Here is a 21215-nt window from a genome sequence, read left to right on the forward strand (position 1 = left end):
AAAAGAATAGATGTGACAAATAGAGAATTAAAAGGTATTAGATTTATACCCAACAATAGCAATGATTGTATTAAATTTAAGTTGTCTAAATACTCGAAATAGAAAGTAGAGATTGTCAGAGTATATAAAAAAAGCAAGAGCCAGATCTAATGATATGCTGCCAACAAGAAACCCACTTTAAATATAAATATGCAAATATGTTAAAAATAAGAGAATTGAAAAAGATACCAAGTTAACACTAACCAAAAGAAAGCTGTAGTGTGTGTGTGTGTATGTGTATATATATATATATATATATATATTTTTTTTTTTTTTTTTTTTTGAGTTGGAGTCTCACTCTGTTGCCCTGGCTAGAGTGCCGTGGCATCAAGCCTAGCTCACAGCAACCTCAAACTCCTGGGCTCAAGCAATCCTGCTGCTTCAGCCTCCCGAGTAGCTGGGACTACAGGCATGCGCCACCATGCCCGGCTAAGCTTTACTATGTATGCTTTTAGTTGGTCAATTAATTTCTTTCTATTTTTAGTAGAGATGGGGTCTCGCTCTTGCTCAAGGTGGTTTCGAACTCCTGACCTTGAGCAATCCACCCGCCTCAGCCTCCCAGAGTGCTAGGATTACAGGCGTGAGCCACTGCACCCAGCTTGTAGTGTCTATATTAATGCCACATAAGGTAAGGTCTCAGAGGAAATACTATCACTAAGATATAGAGGGTCATTTTATAATAATAAAGGGGCCACTTCATCAGGAGGGCAGAACAATCCTAAATGATCACACATCTAATAACAAAACTATAAAATGTGAAAAGTAAACAGTGATAGAACCAAAAGGAGAAATAAATAAATCCACAAACAGACATTTTAACACCCTTTTCTTAATAATTGATAGAACAAGTTCACAGAAAATTACCAAAGATATGGAAGACATGAATAACACTACTAACTTACTTGACCTAATTGACATTTATAGAACACTATATTTAAGTGTGGTTTCTAATCACAGTAAAATTAAATTAGAAATCAATATCTGGCTAGACACAATGACACATGCCTATAGTGCCAGCTATTTGGGAGGCGGAAAGATTGCTTGAACTAAGGAGTTAAGACCAGCCTGGGCAATAGCAAGACCCCATTTCTTAAAAAAAAAAAAAAAAGAAATCAATCAATCAACATCTGGGAAATCCCCAAATACTTAAAAGCCAACTATCCCTTCTAAATAACCCACAGATCAAACAAGAAATCAAAGGGATATTAGAAAGTATAGTGAGCTGAATGAATATGAAAATATATCTTATCAAAATTTCTGGGATGCAGCTAAAATCAGTACTTAGAAATGTGTAACACCAAAAGTCTTTATTAGAAAACAAGAAATTCCATCCCAAAATACTTAGCATGAAAAAAAAAGAAAACAAGAAATCTCAGATAATTGATTTAATCTTAAAAAATACAAAAAGATGAGAAAATTAAACCCAAAATAAGCAGAAGGAAATCATAAAGATTAAAACACAAAGCAATGAAATAAAAAACAAAATAATAGAGTCAAAGAAACCAAAAGCAAGATTAAAACCTTATTTGAAGACATATTAATTAAACCCATGTAGTAATAGCATGAGGACAAATAAGCCAATGGAACAGAACAGAGGGCGCACAAATAGACAAACACATATGTCACCAAATTTATGTCGAGGGTTCCAATGCAATGGAAAACAACAGCACTGTGTTCAATAAATGACATTGGTTAAATAGAAAATCCATATTTAGCTTTTAAGTATTTGGGAAATCCATATGGAAAAAATGATCCTTAACTGTGTCTCATACCATATACAAAATTAAATCCCAGAAAGACTGTCAGTAAAATAAAGCTTCTAGGAGATAATGAGTGAATAGCTTCATGCAATGATTTCATAAACAGGTCAAAGTACACTAAACATAAAGAAACAAATTATACTTTATTAAAATTAAGAACTTCCTCCTTTTAAAAAACATAATTATGAATTGAAAAGGTAAGCAGTTACTGGCAGTAATTACTGTTCCTTAATAATATATTTAGAATAACTTATTTCTGATATAGAAAGACACAAGTAAAAGTCTGAGAGAGCTACTTTGACTTATGCATCTACAGCTAAACTATGCAACCAAGAAATATTTGCCACAACAAAGCCAAACCTCCTTCCAAAAATTTCTTTAAGTACAATTCTGAGCTAGCAAGAAAACTTTGTAAAGATTCTTTAGGCAGGAGCATAGTGATCAAACCACTGTTGGTTTTTCTTCCCAAACTCCATGAAGCCACTGAAGAATCTGAAATGGCAAAACCTTCTTGAAGATATAATGGACAGGCTAGGTAAGGCAATTTTCTAAATCTCTCCAAATTCTATTACACTTAAACACAGCAAGATATAATAAACGACAGGTAGCTGGAACAAGAAACTGGAATAAAGATGTTCTGGCCAGGCATAGTGACTGACACCTGCAATCCCAGCACTTTGAGAGGGTGAGGCAGAAGCATAGCTTGAGCCCAGGAATTTGAGGTTAGTTACCGTGATCTATGATCACATCACTGCAGCCTGGGTAATAGAGTGAGACCTTGTGTCTCTTAAAAAAAATAAAAATAAGATGTTCCAGAGGTAGTTTATTTTATTTTATTGAGACAGAGTCTCACTTTGTTGTCCAGGCCAGAGTGAGTGCCGTGGCATCAGCCTAGCTCATAGCAACCTCAAACTCCTGGGCTCAAGGGATCCTACTGCCTCAGCCTCTCAAGTAGCTGGGACAACAGGCATGTGCCACCATGCGCAGCTAATTTTTTCTATATGTATTAGTCGGCCAATTAATTTCTTTCTATTTATAGTTGAGACGGGGTCTCGCTCAGGCTGGTTTGGAACTCCTGACCTCGAGCAATTTGCCTGCCTCGGACTCCCAGAGTGCTAGGATTACAAGGCGTGAGCCACCGCGCCCGGCCCATAGATAGTTTAAAATACAGGACAGAAGTTCCTGTTAGAGGGCAAAGTGGCAGATACAGATACAGTTGTTAAGCGTAAAGGGGTAGGTAAACCAATTCAATCTCAGTTTCACCCAGTGGAAAAAATACATAATAGTTATGTCTGGAGCATAATGAAAGCCCAATAAGAATATCTGAATGAATGAATGAATGAATGAATGAATGAATGAATGAATGAATGAATGAATAAAAGAATGAAGGAGAAAAGATTAAAACAATAGCTGGGAAAGGCCAGCCGTGGTGGCTCACGCCTGTAATCCTAGCACTCTGGGAGGCCCAGGTCAGGAGTTCGAAAACAGCCTGAGCAAGAGAAAGACTCTGTCTCTACTATAAATAGAAAGAAATTAATTGACCAACTAATATACACAGAAAAAATTAGCCAGGCATGGTGATGCATGCCTGCAGTCCCAGCTACTTGGGAGGCTGAGGCAGCAGGATTGCTTGAGCCCAGGAGTTTGAGGTTGCTGTGAGCTAGGCTGACGCCATGGCACTCACTCTAGCCTGGGCAACAAAGCAAGACTCTGTCTCAAAAAAAAAAAAAAGATAAAAAAAAAAAAAATAGCTGGGAAAGAAGTAAGGATAATGACTTATAAAAAAGGAGAAAAGTAGACTGAAGAAAAGAACCAGGAAAGCAGAGTCTCATGGTCATCAAAGAGGAAGCGAGTTAGCAAAAATGGTCAAGAAGGAAAATGCTACAGAGATGAAGAAAAATGAGGACGGTCATAAGTCTAAAACAACAAAAGAACTATTTTAATAACTCTGAAAAATTGGAAGGTAGAGACAGAATACATTGCTCCCAATCAATAGCAAATAGTCCCAATGCTGATGTTCAGGTTACCTTGAGAATTAAAAATTGGGAATCATAACTACCATTTATTAATCATTTTCCATATACCAGATATTTTGCTGAGAATTTATCTATGGTAACTCATTTAAAGCAATTTGTAAAATTAACTCAAAATGTCCCATGTTAAGCTGAAATGAATTATCCTTAGGAAGCACGATTGATAGTATCTGTAACTAAAAAGCTTAAGGTGGCTCACACCTGTAAGCCCAGCTACTCAGGAGTACCAGGCAGGAGGATCACTTGAAGCCAGGAGTTGGAGACCATCCCAGACAACATAGTGGGACCCCATTTCTTAATAAATAAATAATAAAAAGCTTAAGCTCAATAACCCTATTGTACTCTATCTGGTAAAAAAAAAAAATGCTAATAGTAACAAAAAAGTCTTGAATGATATATAAAATGGACCCTCAAAGTAAGGGGGAAAAGTGTAACATTCTTTAATACTATCTAGGGGATAAGTGAGGCAAAGATAACTAGGTGGGAGATAAATCCCAAGAGTAGAAAGAGATGCAACATGCTATTATAATTTAATGACACTGCCATTAATAAAATCCAACTAATTCTCCTTCCTTGAATTCCATGCCCAAATAAGCTTCTGATGATATTTGCTTCCTATGAAGTTTTATTCAGTGACCATTTACACTATTTGATGGTTATATTTCTCATTATAATCTAGCATTTTGGTTTATCGATTAGTCTCTAGCCAATCAGTTCCCTAAGCCTAATCACCTCTGGATGTACTAACAAATCACATTTTTTTTTTTTTTGAGACAGAGTCTCGCTTTGTTGCCCAGGCTAGAGTGAGTGCCATGGCGTCAGCCTAGCTCACAGCAACCTCAAACTCCTGGGCTCGAGTGATCCTTCTGCCTCAGCCTCCTGGGTAGCTGGGACTACAGGCATGCGCCACCATGCCCGGCTAATTTTTTATATATATATCAGTTGGCCAATTAATTTCTTTCTATTTATAGTAGAGACGGGGTCTCGCTCTTGCTCAGGCTGGTTTTGAACTCCTGACCTTGAGCAATCCGCCCGCCTCGGCCTCCCAAGAGCTAGGATTACAGGCGTGAGCCACAGCGCCCGGCCACAAATCACATTTTTAATTCTATAAATTCAAAAACTATGCCCTAGACTGTATGTCCAAACAATGACAGTGTAAACTTCTAGGAGTCAGCCTGGGGCAGGTAGCCAGTCTCCTCTCTATCTTGCTGAACATCTATTCAAACCTCTATCTATCCATCTATTTAGAGACAGGGTCTAACACTGTTGTGCATGCTATCTAGAGTGCAGTGGCATCATCATAGCTCATTGCAGCCTCAAACTCCTGGGCCTCCTGCCCTGGCCTCCAAAAGTGCTAGGATTACAGGCATGAGCCACTACAACTGGCTCAACCAACCAACCAACTATCTATCTATCTATCTATCTATCTATCTATCTATCTATCTATCTATCTATCTATCTATCTATCTATCTTTGAGACAGAGTCTTACTCTGTTGCCCGGACTAGAGTGCCATGGCATCAGCTTAGCTCATAGCAACCTCAAACTCCTGGGTTCAAGTAATTGTGCTGCCTCAGCCTCCTGAGTAGCTGGGACTACAGGCATGTGCCACCATGCCTGGCTAATTTTTTCTATATATTTTAGTTGGCCAATTAATTTCTTTCTCTTTATAGTAGAGATGGGGTCTCGCTCTTGCTCAGGCTGGTTTCAAACTCCTGACCTTGAGTGATCCACCTGCCTCGGCCTCCCAGAGTGCTAGGATTACAGGCGTGAGCCACCGCACCTGACTGCAAACGACAATATTTTAAATAAATATTTAGTTGAGTCTGTAAGTCATCTTCTGGCCCCATAGACAAGGATCTAGCTTAATATTGTCAAACAGCACTAAGTGAATCCCTACAATGCTAAAGTAGTCTCCTGAAAGAAACATTTTAGCACAGTACAAATATTAAGGACAGATCCATCTTGCAAATGTTAGAGGTGAAGTTAAAAGCACTATTTCTAGCTACTGTTGGGTAGGGCCAAAGAAGCTATGGAAAAACAAGACAATGGGACTCCAAGTGATCACCGGCAAGTTCCTCAACCTATCTGGGCCTTGCTATCCTCTTTTGTGAAAGGAGGAAATTGCATCAGATATCTCTAAGGTCCTTTTCAATTCTAAATTCTATTAGAATTGGTGCCTTCAGTGATGAATGGGAAAGGTACAGAAACAAATTTATCAAGAAAACTTAAGAGTAGCTTTGCTCAAATAATAATGTACTATACATTCTTTTCCAAGTAGAATCTACTTAACCTCTATAGTTTTGAAGTGCTGTCTATTTTACCTCCATTTTGTTTTTGTTTCTTTTTTAGAGAGATGAGGTCTTGCTATGTTGCCCAGGTTGGTCTCAAACTCCTGGCCTCAAGTGATCCTCTTGCCTTGGCCTCCCACAGTGCTGGGATTATAGGAGTGAGCCATGGCACATGGCCAAATCTCTAATTTTTTTTAACCTCTATTTTACAGTGAAACTAGATCCAATAAAATAAAAGCATTCACATATATGGGGGGGGGATCAATCTGCTACAGTGGTAATTCAAAAATAAAATCAGACAGAAAGACTTACGTGTGTCTTTCATATCTGAGGGTTTCTCGGATGGACCATGCAACCTGGTATGGTGAGGCCTGCTCTGAATCCTCCAGTTCCTCTCCACTTTCTTCAGACCAGTCCAACCCTGGGACAGACAGGGGATATTGTGAGTTAGAAAAAAATTTACCTTTATTCAAAATTTAGATTAAAAAGCTACCCAAAATACATCACCCAACACCTATATCAAGTACTACAACAGTGTGAATAAATGCTTCCTGATGAACCTCATTTCTATTCTTATAAAGATTAATAATGAATGTATGATATACACTCAGGTTTTAAAAAATGACATTTTAACAAAAAGGCTAAGCTATATTCCAAGTATGAACTTCTTTTGTCAGATACTTATGGGGCAGAAACAGTGCAAGCAAAGGAGAGAGTTCGGGTCACAAAAAAGGGTAGAATTTCTTGAGTATCAAAATTTCATACACAAAAATGATGTTGGAAAAGCATAAAACATATTCAAAAGGATAAGAAAAGCAGCCGAACATACGTGCATGCAAGAAAGAGGTCAAAATGTGCCGATGAAGTCACTCTATACTTCAACAAAGAAGGACCCTAAGAATAAATTATCAAAGACAGACAGACATACTCCATTCCTCTCTCCCACCATCTCTGGAGGAAAGGGCTATATCGATTAGGCAGTCCATTCCCTAGCTCTTGCCCTCTATGGGAAGCTGGGAGAGCTGGATGGCAATGTTCTATTACTAATGAGGTTTGAGATTTCTTTCAATTCTTTTAAACAAAAGCTGCCACATTTTGTGCTCCATTTTGTAAAACAAGTTTAGAGGGAAAGGGGGAGAAATACAGTATGAATAATGCTTATTTTGTTAAATGCTATAATTTTTTTTCATTAATTATTTATTTGTTATTTTGGAAATAGGGTCTCACTATTTTGTCCAGGCTGGGCCAAACTCATGATCCTCCCACCTCAGTCTCCCATGTAGCTGGGATCACTGTGCCTGGCAAATGCTATAATTTTTAATGATTGGATAATTTTTAGCTCCCAACATATACCTTTTTAAAAGCTTTATATCTTGAAGAGGTCTTGATAAACACTTAAGTTGTACAGCCTAAAGTGTAACAATATGTAAGAGTATACAACTTTAATATATTCATACCACTATGAAACTTTCATTAGACATCTTGATAACCAGTATTTTATTTACGACTTCTTTCTTGAGAACCTCGAAAATCAAGACTATCCTCATTAAACAGACTTATATTAAAAATGACCTCACAGATTGCTTCCTTAGTTTAAATGAGTTTACATGTGCCAAATAGGGAAATTAAGAAAAGGTTAATTGAAATGCAAATTATAAATGCTTAAAATTAAATAACACATTGCCACTGGCATGAAGAAACTTCAAATCTAGTTCCAAGATGACTGTCTAAAATGGCAGGTCACCTTAAAAAGGAAGTTATTTTCTCTTGACTAAAATAATTAATAATTTATAGGGGGAATAAGGTAAAAAACAATTAAGTGATCTCAACAGCATCAACTTCAGTGTGTTGAAAGGTGAGGTTTATCAAAGTGATATTTAAGGCACATTTAAAAAAAAAAAGAACATGAGTTATCTTTTAATTGTTTCAGAAGTAATAATTTCTACTAAGACATCTATACTTTCTTGAAGAAGTCAAGATGTAAGTCATAAGAACTAAGATGAAATGTTTCTTCTGCTGTGAAATTTACTGTCCAATAAAGCAAACCTTTGATCGTGGCTTCATTATCACTAGTTTTAGTGTAACTAACTGATATAACCAGCCAGGCAGAGCTGTAAAAGCTAATTACAAGACTGAATTTTTCTTTAAGTACTCTTTACTAACAAGGAAACAGACTATGATTGGTCATAAGAGTACATTACAATTTCTAGTTTCTCCAAAATAATCTTTGTTTTGAAATCTTACATCTCTAACATGTTTGAATTTTACAAAATTAAAAGGCTGAATACTTTTTATGCAAGTTTTTATTCTGTAGAAAAGTCAGCCCCCAACACAACATAAAATTTCATTGTTTTTAAAAGATAAAAAATTGGTCCAGGCATGGTGGCTAACACCTGTAATCCTAGCACTCTGGGAGGCCAAGGCGGGCAGATTGCTCGAGGTCAGGAGTTCGAAACCAGCCTGAGCGAGACCCCGTCTCTACTAAAAATAGAAAGAAATTAATTGACCAACTAAAAATATATACAGAAAAAATTAACCAGGCATGGTGGTATATGCCTGTAGTCCCAGCTACTGGGGAGGCTGATGCAGTAGGATCCCTTGAGCCCAGGAATTTGAGGTTGCTGTGAGCTAGGCTGATGCCATGGCACTCACTCTAGCCTGGGCAAGAAAGTGAGACTCTGTCTCAAAAAAAAAAGAAAAAAAAAAGATAAAAAATTATCAGCATTCAGAAATAAATAAAATTATAAATAAAATTTAATAGATGATACCGATAAGTGTTGGAATATTTGGAAAAACAAATTGTTGGATTTCTGTCTCAAAACTAATACCTTACAGATAACTAAAATGTAAATAATGAGATAATTTAAAAAACTAAAAGAAGGCCGGGCGCGGTGGCTCACGCCTGTAATCCTAGCACTCTGGGAGGCCGAGGCGGGCGGATTGCTCGAGGTCAGGAGTTCAAAACCAGCCTGAGCGAGACCCCGTCTCTACCATAAAAATAGAAAGAAATTAATTGGCCAACTAATGTATATAATATAAAAATCAGCCGGGCATGGTGGCGCATGCCTGTAGTCCCAGCTACTCGGGAGGCTGAGGCAGGAGGATCGCTTGAGCCCAGGAGTTTGAGGTTGCTGTGAGCGAGGCTGACACCATGGCACTCACTCTAGCCTAGGCAAGAAAGCGAGACTCTGTCTCAAAAAAAAAAAAAAAAAAAAAAAAAAAAAAACATAGATGAATATAGTTATATACTCTTGCAATGAAGCGAGCCTAAACAAGGAAACAAACAAACAAAAGCCATGACTCAAAGAAAAAAATCCTACAGAAAGAAAATATATAAAAATTTTTAAATCCTAAATTCCAAAATCATTATAATAGATATTTGAAAGCAAATAATATAAAGGAGCCTTGAGGGGGAAAGGCTTTGCAACCAATATGAAACATGTATTATTGATCTTACCAATCGATAAAAAAGAAAAACTCTTCAATAGAAAAGGACAAAAGAAGTAAAAAGGCAAAATAAATAAATATCAATGTTCAAAACGCATATGAACAAAATACTCAACTACATTATTAATCCAAGATAGCAGTTCTCAGAGTATGGACCACAGATCCCTGGGGGTCCCTGAAATCCTGAGGGGGGGGGTCTGTAGGTCAACACTATTTTCAGAATAATAATAAGACATCATTTGCCTTTTTCACTGTGTTAGCTCTTACATCGAGGGTATAAAAGCAAGAGTGGATAAAATTCTGCCTTCCTAGCAGGAATCAAGGCAACAGCAACCAAACTCTATTAGCAATCATTGTATTCTTCATAGCATGCCTCACAACTTAAAAAAAAAATGTTTTAAGAATGTTCTTGTTTATTAAAAATTGTTTATTAAATCTCAGCCCTTGAGTGTATCTTTACAATTACTTTATGTGATTAAATGTGAAGTATACAGAAAGCACCTCTGCTGTATGTGAAGAAAAGTATTAATAGAGGATTGTCTCAAGGAAGAGCACTTGTACAGTTGTTTAGCTGCAACCATAATAAGCTGCTTTTTTTTTTCATTTGACATCATTTTTATTTGAAAGAATGTCTGACAAACTATGGTTTTTAAGACTTGGATATTTGGCAGTCATTTTCCCAAAAATGAACACCAAGAGACTGTCACGTCAAGGAAAACAACTGACAGTATTTATCGATGTCAATGATAAAATCTGAGTTTTCACTTGAAAGCTCAATATTTGGAAAACTCTAGTTTACCACTGAGAGCTTGGCAACTTCCCAATAGTTAGACTTTTCTGATGAGATTGATGGTTTATTAGCAAATGTGATTTTTAAATTTCATACTATAATGAAATGTATCAACATTTGGAATATCTGTATAACTAAGTAAACCAGGGTTTTCCAAATGACCAACACATGATATTACAAAATCATGCATGGATAAAAGATCCGTTCAAAGAACAAAAGACCCAATGGGTTGTAATACAACAGTATGAAAAGTTCCTTGATATGGTTACAGATTCCACACTGCAACTAATCTTTAACTTGTCAAGTTTCAGTGTAGAATCAAGAAAGAATATACATAATCATTTGAAAAAGGAGATTAAAATACTCCCTTTTCCAACAACCTATATGTGAGGCTGTACTTTTATCTCCTAACCAAAAACCACATATCAAAAAAGACTGTGAAGCAAATATAAGAATCCAGCTATCTTCTAGTGAACCAGACATTAAGATTCGCAAAACAATGTAAAATAATGCCACTCTTCTCATTATATTCATTTTGGAAAATATAACTATTTTTCATAAAAAGAACATGTTGACATGTAGTGTGTTTGTTATTATTTTTGAAAGAATCAACAGTTAATATTGACCAGGTGTGGTGGCTCACACCTGTGATCCTAGCACTCTGGGAGGCTGAGGAGAGAGGATTCCTTGAGCTCAGGAGTTCAAGATCAGCCTGAGCAAGAGCAAGACCAGGTCTCTACTTCCAAAAAAAAGGAAAAATTAGCCAGGCACAGTGGTCACTTGAGCCCAGGAGTTTGAGGTTGCAGTGAGTTATGATGATGCCACTGCACTCCAGCCAGGGCCACAGAGCAAGACTCTGTCTCAAAATAAATAAATAGGTGGCTCACGCCTGTAATCCTAGCACTCTGGGAGGCCGAGATTGTTTGAGCTCAGGAGTTCGAGAACAGTCTGAGCAAGAGTGAGACCCCATCTCTACTAAAAAAAAAAAATAGAAAGAAATTAGCTGGACAACTAAAAATATGTAGAAAAAAATTAGCCGGGCATGGTGGCTCATGCCTGTAGTCCCAGCTACTCGGGAGGCTGAGGCAGAAGGATTACTTGAGCCCAGGAGTCTGAGGTTGCTGTGAGCTATGACGATGCCACTGCACTCTACTAGGGGCAACTAAGCAAGACTCTGTCTCCAAAACAAACAAACAAAAAAATCAAAATAAATAAAGTCTTTAAAAAATTTATTAAAAAATAATTAATAGTTAAATATCTCAGTGTTTTCTTGAGCCCATGCTGCAGAAAATATCTCAGTTTTAACTTCAAATACAGTAAATATCAATAGATATAACCCATATACAAAAGCTCTATCACCATAGAACTTAATTACATTTAAGCATAAAGGATCCTAAAACCAAAAAATTTAGAAACACTGATGTAAGATATGCAAATTAAAGCAAAGTTTCTATACAATTTGCAAAGACAAAAATAATAATAATAATACCCAGGGCTGACAAAGATTTAGAGAAACCATCATTCTCACACACTGTTGAAAGAAGGTAAGCCAACAAAATAATTCTCAAGAAAAATTTAGCAACATATATCAAAAACTTTCTTAAAAAATGCAAAAGGTTAGAATCAGCAATTCCACTTCTAGCAATCTATTCATATTTGAAGGGAAAATCAAAGATGTGGCAGCAATTATTTTGCTACAAAGCTCTATATCTCTAACAGTCTGTAATGATACTGACTGAAAAGGCTTAACTTGGAGATAGAATTCAGCCATGACAAATTATGTTGTACATGAAAAATTAATGACTTGGAAATACATTATAATGAAAAATTTTAAAATAGGTTACAAAACACTATGTATAGTAAGAAGCCACTTTTATACGTCTGAAAGGATAAACCATGATATTAACAAGTGGGTATTAATAGGGTTTGGAGTGTTTTATTATTTTTGCTTACCTATTTTAAAGTTTTATTAGTTTTTTTAATTGCCAAAAGTCATACATGGTTTATAAACAGGTAAAACAATAAAATGCTATGTAAGAAAAGCTACTACTCTCATCTCCCAAAAAATAATTCCTCTCAAATTCCATTCTCCCTATACTAGCCAATGTTAACAGCCTGGTAGTATACATACTTTTTTCTACGTACAAAAGAAATAGGCACACATCTATTCATACCTAATCAATAGATATATTGATGTCCCTTGTTTACTTTGCTCATTTGTTTATTTTTACAAAAATGGGATAATACAAATGCCTCTTTTTTCCTACTTCTTAACATACAATAGGCACAATCTCAGACAAAAGATACAGATTTCATTCATCCTTTTTAACAGCTGCATAATATTTCATAAACCATATATGAACCATAATTTATTCACATTTTCCTAGCACTTGTTTAGGTTATTAGCAGATTTTTAAAGCTGCAATCAATGCTACAATAAACATCCTTGCACATATATCCTTACATTTTGATATATTTTTTTCCCCATAGGATAGAATCCCACAAATGAGCTTAAATAGTAGACAGTGCTAAATTACTCACCAGCAATATCTGTGATACCATATCTTCACCGATACTGGAAGTAAATTTTGCCAATCTGGTAATTCATTATTGTTTTAATTTGTATTTCCTGCCTGCTATAGGGATTGAGGTTTTCACCTGTTTATTGACCATTTATAATTTGCTCATTTTTCTATTGTTGTCATGTCATTAAAATAATTTTTCCTGAGGTAAGAATTATAGCTCACACCACATTCAAGAATGAATTCCAATTGAATTCAAGGTTTAAATGAACAAAACCAAAACAAAGCAATCAAACTATTAATAGGAAATATAGAATACATGCATAAACTTGTATTGGGGAAGATTTTCTCAGGCAAAACAGATAATTCAGAAGCAACAAAGGAAAAACAGATATTTAACTACATTAAATTAAAAGTTTTGTGTGTGGCCGGGCGCTGTGGCTCACGCCTGTAATCCTAGCTCTTGGGAGGCCGAGGCGGGCGGATTGCTCAAGGTCAGGAGTTCAAAACCAGCCTGAGCAAGAGCGAGACCCCGTCTCTACTATAAATAGAAAGAAATTAATTGGCAAACTGATATATATATAAAAAATTAGCCGGGCATGGTGGCGCATGCCTGTAGTCCCAGCTACTCGGGAGGCTGAGGCAGAAGGATCACTCGAGCCCAGGAGTTTGAGGTTGCTGTGAGCTAGGCTGACGCCACGGCACTCACTCTAGCCTGGACAACAAAGTGAGACTCTGTCTCAAAAAAAAAAAAAAAAAAAAAAAAAAAAAAAAAAAAAAGTTTTGTGTGTATTTTCTCATTTTAAATCATAAACAGGAATACCTTGGGAACTTTTAAACAGTCAAAGTTTTTACAGTCAGTAGATATTAAGAACGCTGTGATTATTTCTACAATAAAACATGTCCAGAACTTCAATTAGATGTACAGGCACTAAGTCCAGAAAGGCACACAACCAAACACAACTGCCTTTTAATACTGCTATTACTACAATAAAAACTATGATTGGAATTCTAAATTCCCAACTCCCAATTTCTGTGTCCGATTCCGCAAGTATTATAATCTCCAGTAGCATATAGTTGGCCCTCTGTATCCATGGCTTCTGCATCCATGGATTCAACCAACCGGAGATCAAAATATTCAACGAAAAAAAAATTGCATCTGTACTAAACATGTACAGACTTTTTCTCATCGTTATTCCTTAAATAATACCGTATTACAATTATTTACACAGTATTTACATTATATTAAGCATTATAAGTAATCTAGAGATGCTTAAAAGCAGCAGTCCCCAAACCCCCAGCAATGGACCAGTGCTGGTCTGTGGCCTGTTGGGAACCAGGCCGCACATCGCCACCTGTGCCCCCTCCCCTGTCCCCCACACCCCCACCTCCCCTAAGCCCCATCCACGGAAAAATTGTCTTCCATGAAACCTGTCCCTGGTGCCAAAAAGGTTGGGGACTACTGCTCTAAAGTATACAGGAGAATATTTATATATAGGGTATATGCAAATACTGCACCATTTTATAGCAGGGTCTTGAACATCTTCCAATTTTGGTATCTGCGGAAAATCCTGGAACCAATCACCACAGATACCAAAGGATGACTGTATTTATTTTAAGGCAGTCTACCTAAATACAGAATCTTCTATTGTTCCACTCTGCCCTACATGATGGTTGTTAAGGAAAGTGAGGCCCCACACAACAGAACACATTTTATTTTATTATACATGTATGATATATGATAAACTAGATAACTCACCTAAATGGGGAAACAGATCAGTGTCCAGCTGATGTTTTTGGGTGCACAGTTTCACCAGTCTCTGCAGTCGACTTATACAAGAGAAGTGTGGAGAGAAGGCTGTGGCTTTCATAAGGACCCGGTCAGTCCTGGGTGGGTCCGCGACAGGAGCCCTACTGGATGGCAGGAGGGGCAGCGGCCTCTTGTGAGACAGCTGCCTTGCTTGTGCTATAGTGTGTGTGGTGGGTGCCACTCCCTGCATTGGTAGGCTGGTGTTCTGAGGTTGAGGTGACTTGCAGACTGAACCCTGCGGTGGCGCTGGAGGTTTTAAAGAAGTGGATAAAGGTGACAGGTGGGAGTGCTGCTGCGGAGGCTGCGGCTGTGAAGGTGCAGGAGGGGGACTAAAGTGCTCTTGTCGAACTTTTAAAATCTCTGTCTCTCTCTGGCGCTGCCGATTCTGGGCCAATTTGCTCTGCAACTTCTTTCTCACAGTTGCCCCTTTCTTTAGGTCATCGTCTTCCTCGTTGAAAGCAAACGGGTCTTCCAATTCAGTTTCCAGGTAGTGGAGAGGGACCCTTGCCCCAGGTGGAGAGAGGGACATTCCATCCAGTCCGTTGGGCATCTTCAAGGCCACCGTGGGCACCGCCAGGCTAAAGGCCATGGTATCCATCTGGTGCCTGACCTTCACCTCATCTATAGGATCATTCTTTTTCTTCCTCTCTTTTTTCGGGATAAAGCCAAGTACCTGCAAGTGGCTGTTGCAGTACCTTTAAAAATACACACACGTGGGAAGATATTTATGATACACATTAAGAAAAGCAGAATATACCACTATTATAAAACGTGAATCCTAATATATTAAAAATTGCATGACTATTGGCATTCACCAATTTAATATGCAACTTCTACTACTTTCACGAAATCCTCAAAGTCTGTGCAATTATGCTGAGACAGGCATGTGGACTGTACATGTGCGAAGGTGGCCAGTGAGTGGCCCTGGATAACCACTCAACTCTTGCTCCTCACATGGCTTCGTTATTCTCTATTCATAGCACACAGAGTAACTCATCAAGAGTCTGAAGGATCACTTAAAATTCTCTTACAGAGGAAAAAAACATATGTTCCAATGCCATTCAAGTATTTGGAGATTCACAAAGATCTTATGACATAAGCCTCAAGGATGTCAAGTATCTACAGTATGCTTCACACACACACATACATACACACGGGGGGGAGGGGGAGAGAGAGAATATAGCATGGAAAGAGAAAGTAAAAGAATAAACTGTCGTTCAGTGGGATTATAGGTGAAATGACTTTCTCAATAGCCAGATATAAGAACGTTTGAATTATCTCTTCTAGTACCTATCTGCCACAGGTACTAAAATAATGCCCTTTATACAGATGAGGAAATGAAGCTTCACAGAAATTAATTAACTTGCCCAAACTACTTCCCATATGGAAAGTGACAGAGCTAAGACCTGAACTAAAATCAAAGCTCATGAAGATTCTCATCAATCTTCAATAATGAGTAGGTAACTTTTGTAATGTAAATGCTATTTTAAAAAACCTACAAAAGGATAGGCTAGGTGTGGTGGCTCATGCCTGTAATCCTAGCACTCTGGAAGGCTGAGACAGGTGGATTGTTTGAGCTCAGGAGTTTGAGACCAGCCTGAGCAAGAGCGAGACCCCATCTCTACTAAAAAAAATATAGAAATTAGCTGGACAACTAAAAATATATAGAAAAAATTAGCCGGGCATGGTGGCACATGCCTATAGTCCCAGTTACTCGGGAGGCTGAGGCAGGAGGATTGCTTGAGCCCAGGAGTTTGAGGATGCTGTGAGCCGGGCTGATGCCATGGCACTCTAGCCTAGGCAACAGAGTGAGATTCTGCCTCCAGAAAAAAAAAAAAAAAAAACCTACAAAAGGATAAATTCCCGTTACATAACGAGAAAGCACAATACATGTTATGCCCATTAACCACACTGAAAACCTGTGGAGGCTTTTAACCAGTAGAGAAATAGTATTTTCCAAACTGGTATTTCTCACACAATTCCACAGTATATTAAAAGTATGCCATGTTGGGCCGGGTGCGGTGGTTCATGCCTATAATCCTAGCAGTCTAGGAGGCTGAGGTGGGTGGATCCTTTGAGTTCAGGAGCTCAGGTGTTTGAGACCAGCCTGAGCAAGAGCGACATCTCATCTCAGAAATAAATAAAGTATTCCACACTTAAATACATTTGGAAAATTCTGGCTTAAAATTAAACAATGATCCTATTGTAACTGCTGTAAGACTTCTCAAAACATTTTGTATAGTAACATGCATTATGAAGTTTAAAGAAGGAAGTGTACCCATTTAAAAGTGTTGCCCAAAGTTATTTGAAAATGGAACCTATATTTACTGTGGCATACAGGTAATATCTCCACAGAACTCAGTTTGGGAAAAAAAGTAATAAAGTAAAAAGTGTCAATTCATATTAATAGCTGGGCACAGTGGCTCACACCAATAATCCCAGCACCTTGGGAGGTCAAGGTGGGAGGATAGCTTGAGGCCAGAAGTTTGGGACCAGGAGTTCAAGACCAGCCAGGCAACATAGCAAGACCTCAGCTCCACAAATAATTTTTAAAAAAATTAGCTGGGGGTGGCAGTGTGTGCCTGTGGTCTCTACTCTAGAAGCTGAGGTGGGAGGATTACTTGAGCCCAGGAGTTTGAGGTTGTAGCAAGCTCTGATGGTACCACTGCACTCCAGCCTGGGCAACAGAGCAAGACCCTGTTTCTTAAAAAACAAAATACTAAGAATATAATGTACACACACACACACACAGAGTAAGAGGGAGACAGACAGTGAGTTTTATTGTTTTGTCTTAGAAATAAACGTCAGAGGCATTCTTTTATTTTAAATAGGCCTATTAGAAAAAAGCTTTCTGGCCAATAAAGAGACCCTATACCACGTATGTGTATGTGCATAAGTGCATGTGTGTGTGGGGGGGGGCACACATTCCTAGTAGGTTTGAGCTAGGTCCCTGAGTTTAAGGGACCTAAATCAGAATCAATTAATAAAGCCCATACATGGCCAGCAAGGAAAGGTATAACTGCTCTAACCAAGAAGTTTTGCCAAAACAGGAAAAAAAAATTAATAAAGAGTAAATTATTTTTGTTTTCAACTCATTTTTCAAATTAACAAAAAGGATTAGGTTTTTTTTTTAGTATGGAGATGGGGGAGATACGGTTTCTAAAATTTTGAAACCAAACTTCTCTGTCACATACATGTGGGCAGCCCCGGCTGGTGACCAAGGCCACCATGTGCTCTATTAGGAAGTACAGCAAAGGCTGATAGGCCCACGTGGCCCTCCTTCAAGCCTACCTTACACTAGCCACGCTGTCAGCACTATCACAGATAGTCAGAACTCTTAAAAACCCTGTTTCTTCTAAAGAGGAGAATTATTTGTAACTAAAACTGCTTACCTAATTATGAATAGCATTTAAAATGAGCAGGCAAATACTAATTTCTAGTCTAAAAGAACAGCTATACAAGGGAGTGACTGCTAATGGGTAGAGGGTTTCTTCTGCAAGGATGAAAATGTTCTAAAATTAGACTGTGGCAATGGTTGCACAACCCTGTGCAATAGTAAAAAATACTGAATAGTACACTTTAAATGGATGAATTGTATGGTATGTGAATCATATCTTAAGCTGTTCAAAAAAGAATAAATGTTCAGTAAACAAGAAAATTTCTTTGCAAATATATACTACTAAAAATAGGTATAAAATTATAGCAAATGCATTTAAAATATTATATAAAATAACCAATTTAATATAACTACTTGTCTCTAAGAAACCAAGGCTATCATGAGCCTTAGCTTCCCACTGCACAAGTATATAAAAAACGGACTTTACCAGTACTTCCCTGAGCATAACACTACTCTATTTCAAAAAGGTAGAACCTATAATTTAACATTTACAATACATGCCAAATTAAGTTAGAAACCAGAAATTAAGAAGATTCCTCTAGCTGACCACCAACCAGATAACTTTATCAATTAAAAGTCCTTGGGTCGGGCGTGGTGGCGCCTGTAATCCTAGCACTGTGGAAGGACGAGGCGGGAGGATTGCTTGAGGTCAGAAGTTTGAGACCAGCCTGAGCACGAGCGAGACCCCTGTCTCTACTAAAAAAAATATAGAAATTATCTGGACAACTAAAAATAAATATATAGAAAAAATTAGCCAGGCATGGTGGCACATGTCTGTAGTCCCAGCTACTCAGGAGGCTGAGGCAGAAAGATCACTTGATCCCAGGAGTTTGAGGTTGCTGTGAGCTGGGCTGATGCCACGGCACTCTTGCCGAGGCAAGAGAGCAAGACTCAGTTTCAAAAAAAAAAAAAAAGTCCTTGGGAATTTGTTTTCTAAAACAACACATAAAACCGTCTCAACTCCCTAAGTGCTCAAAGAGTTACTACATTAACAACAATGTGGCCAGGCACAGTGGCTCACTCCTATAATCCTAGCACTCTGAGAGGCCAAGGCCAGAGCAGGACTGCTGAAGGTCAGGAGTTTCCAGACAGGCCTGAACACGAGCGAGATCCCATCTCTACAAAAAATAGAAAAGTTAGCCGTACATGGTGGAACCCACGTAAACTCCCAGCTATTTAGGAGGCTGAGGCAGAAGGATCCCTTGAGCCCTGGAGTTTGAGGTTGCTGTGAGCTATGACACCACTGTACTCTAGTCCAAGTGACGGAGCGAGACATTGTCTCAAAAAAAATAAAATAAAAAACACCCAATAATGAAAGCTCATTTGCAAAAGAATATTAATCTTTACTACCTTATGTCATACAGTGTAGTTATAACTATTAATATTTATACACAGGTTTACATACATTATTACATTAATGCAATCTAGATTTCTAACACAAGACTATTATCTCCTGATATACACTTTAACCTATTTTCAAACTCTATAAAAGAACAAAAATATTGATAACATTTATATTCATATGGTCATGGACAAATTTGGAAAAAATACATAACTTAGTACTTAATAAGCACAGCTTCTCTTGACATAGAAACAAAAGTCCTTCCCTTCCCCTCTAGTCCTAAAAAGGGGAAACCACTTCAAAAACAAAGGTGGAGATGCTTCAGACAATTAATGTTCCGGGGAAATTTGGAAGGACTCACACTTCATATTAAGATAATACTTGCTTCAGCTCAACTGAAAAACAGCTACAAGGTTGCCAATTGCAACTGTGATAAACTGTATTTAAGATAAAATTATAGAGATATGTTTACAAAGCGGCTTGAAGTAAAAAAAAAAAAAATGAATCCAACCTTATCTATCTTCAGGTTAAAAAAGGGCAGGGATAAGAAATTATCATTTGCAGTCTACTAAAATCAACTAGACCATAGATCCCTTTCTTACCTGAGATTAAAATTTTATTCCTTGTCTCATTAAACAGCTGTTTCTAACTTTCAGGTATTGTAATTTGGAAGCCTCAAGTGCTCATTAGAAATTCTAAGAGTGTGTTCCCAAATCACATTATACTATTCATACTCATTTTGTTGGGCTCTCTACCAACACAAATTATTTATTTCATATTAAAAGTGTAAAAAGTGGCCAGCCGTGGTGGCTCACGCCTGTAATCCTAGCACTCTGGGAGGCCGAGGTGGGAGGATTGCTTGAGCTCAGGAGTTTGGGACCATCCTGAGCAAGAGTGAGACCTCATCTCTACTAAAAATAGAAAAATTAGCTGGGCATCATGGCATGAGCCTGTAGTTCCAGCTACTCAGGAGGCTGAGGCAGGAGGACCGCTTGATCCCAGGAGTTTGAGGTTGCTGTGAGCTAGGATGATGCCACTGCAGTCTCCTAGGAGCAACAGAGCAAGACTCTGTCTCAAAAAAAAAAGAGTAAAGTGTTCAACTGATATAAAATACATGATTCCTTTTCAACCAATTTATGCAGGTGACATTTGCTTAGTACAGGAACATGGATGAAGGTTGTGCGTGTGTGTGTTAAGATAGAAGCAAAAGGTTAAAATTTTCTATCTAAAGATAACAAGTATGTGAAACTTGAAAAACAAGCAGGCATCTCTCTCTAAAGTCATACAATGATCAATATGGTCTCTGGAGAATTAAAATAAACAAGACATGAATAAGAAATTATATGTGAAAGATAGTGTGAATCTTCCTAAGAATATGAAAGATGAATAACCAGTATAAGACTCCTTCTTTAAAGACAGCACCAGGTTTCATTTCATTTTTTTTAAATCAGCAACGGCCGGGCGCGGTGGCTCACGCCTGTAATCCTAGCTCTCTGGGAGGCCGAGGCGGGCGGATTGCTCGAGGTCGGGAGTTCGAAATCAGCCTGAGCAAGAGCGAGACCCCGTCTCTACTATAAATAGAAAGAAACTAATTGGCCAACTAATATATATAGAAAAAATTAGCTGGGCATGGTGGCTCATGCCTGTAGTCCCAGCTACTTGGGAGGCTGAGACAGAAGGATCGCTTGAGCCCAGGAGTTTGAGGTTGCTGTGAGCTAGGCTGACGCCACGGCACTCACTCTAGCCTAGGCAACAAAGCGAGACTCTGTCTCAAAAAAAAAAAAA

At 38.0% G+C, this 21215-nt stretch overlaps 1 protein-coding gene across 9 annotated transcripts in view; it reads right to left on the bottom strand.

The window, feature by feature from the left end:
- Positions 1 to 21215, bottom strand: part of INO80D (INO80 complex subunit D) — an 83229-nt gene that overhangs the window by 37273 nt on the left and 24741 nt on the right. For all 9 annotated transcript variants that reach the window (XM_076005858.1, XM_076005857.1, XM_076005856.1 and 6 more), the window contains 2 exons: positions 14641 to 15386; positions 6435 to 6543 (listed from right to left, as the gene is read on the bottom strand). In XM_076005858.1, the coding sequence (XP_075861973.1) occupies positions 6435 to 6543; positions 14641 to 15386 (855 nt within the window). The remainder of the gene's footprint in view (positions 1 to 6434; positions 6544 to 14640; positions 15387 to 21215) is intronic.

This window comes from Microcebus murinus, chromosome 8 (assembly GCF_040939455.1).
Source record: "Microcebus murinus isolate Inina chromosome 8, M.murinus_Inina_mat1.0, whole genome shotgun sequence".
NCBI classification, from domain to species: domain Eukaryota; kingdom Metazoa; phylum Chordata; class Mammalia; order Primates; family Cheirogaleidae; genus Microcebus; species Microcebus murinus.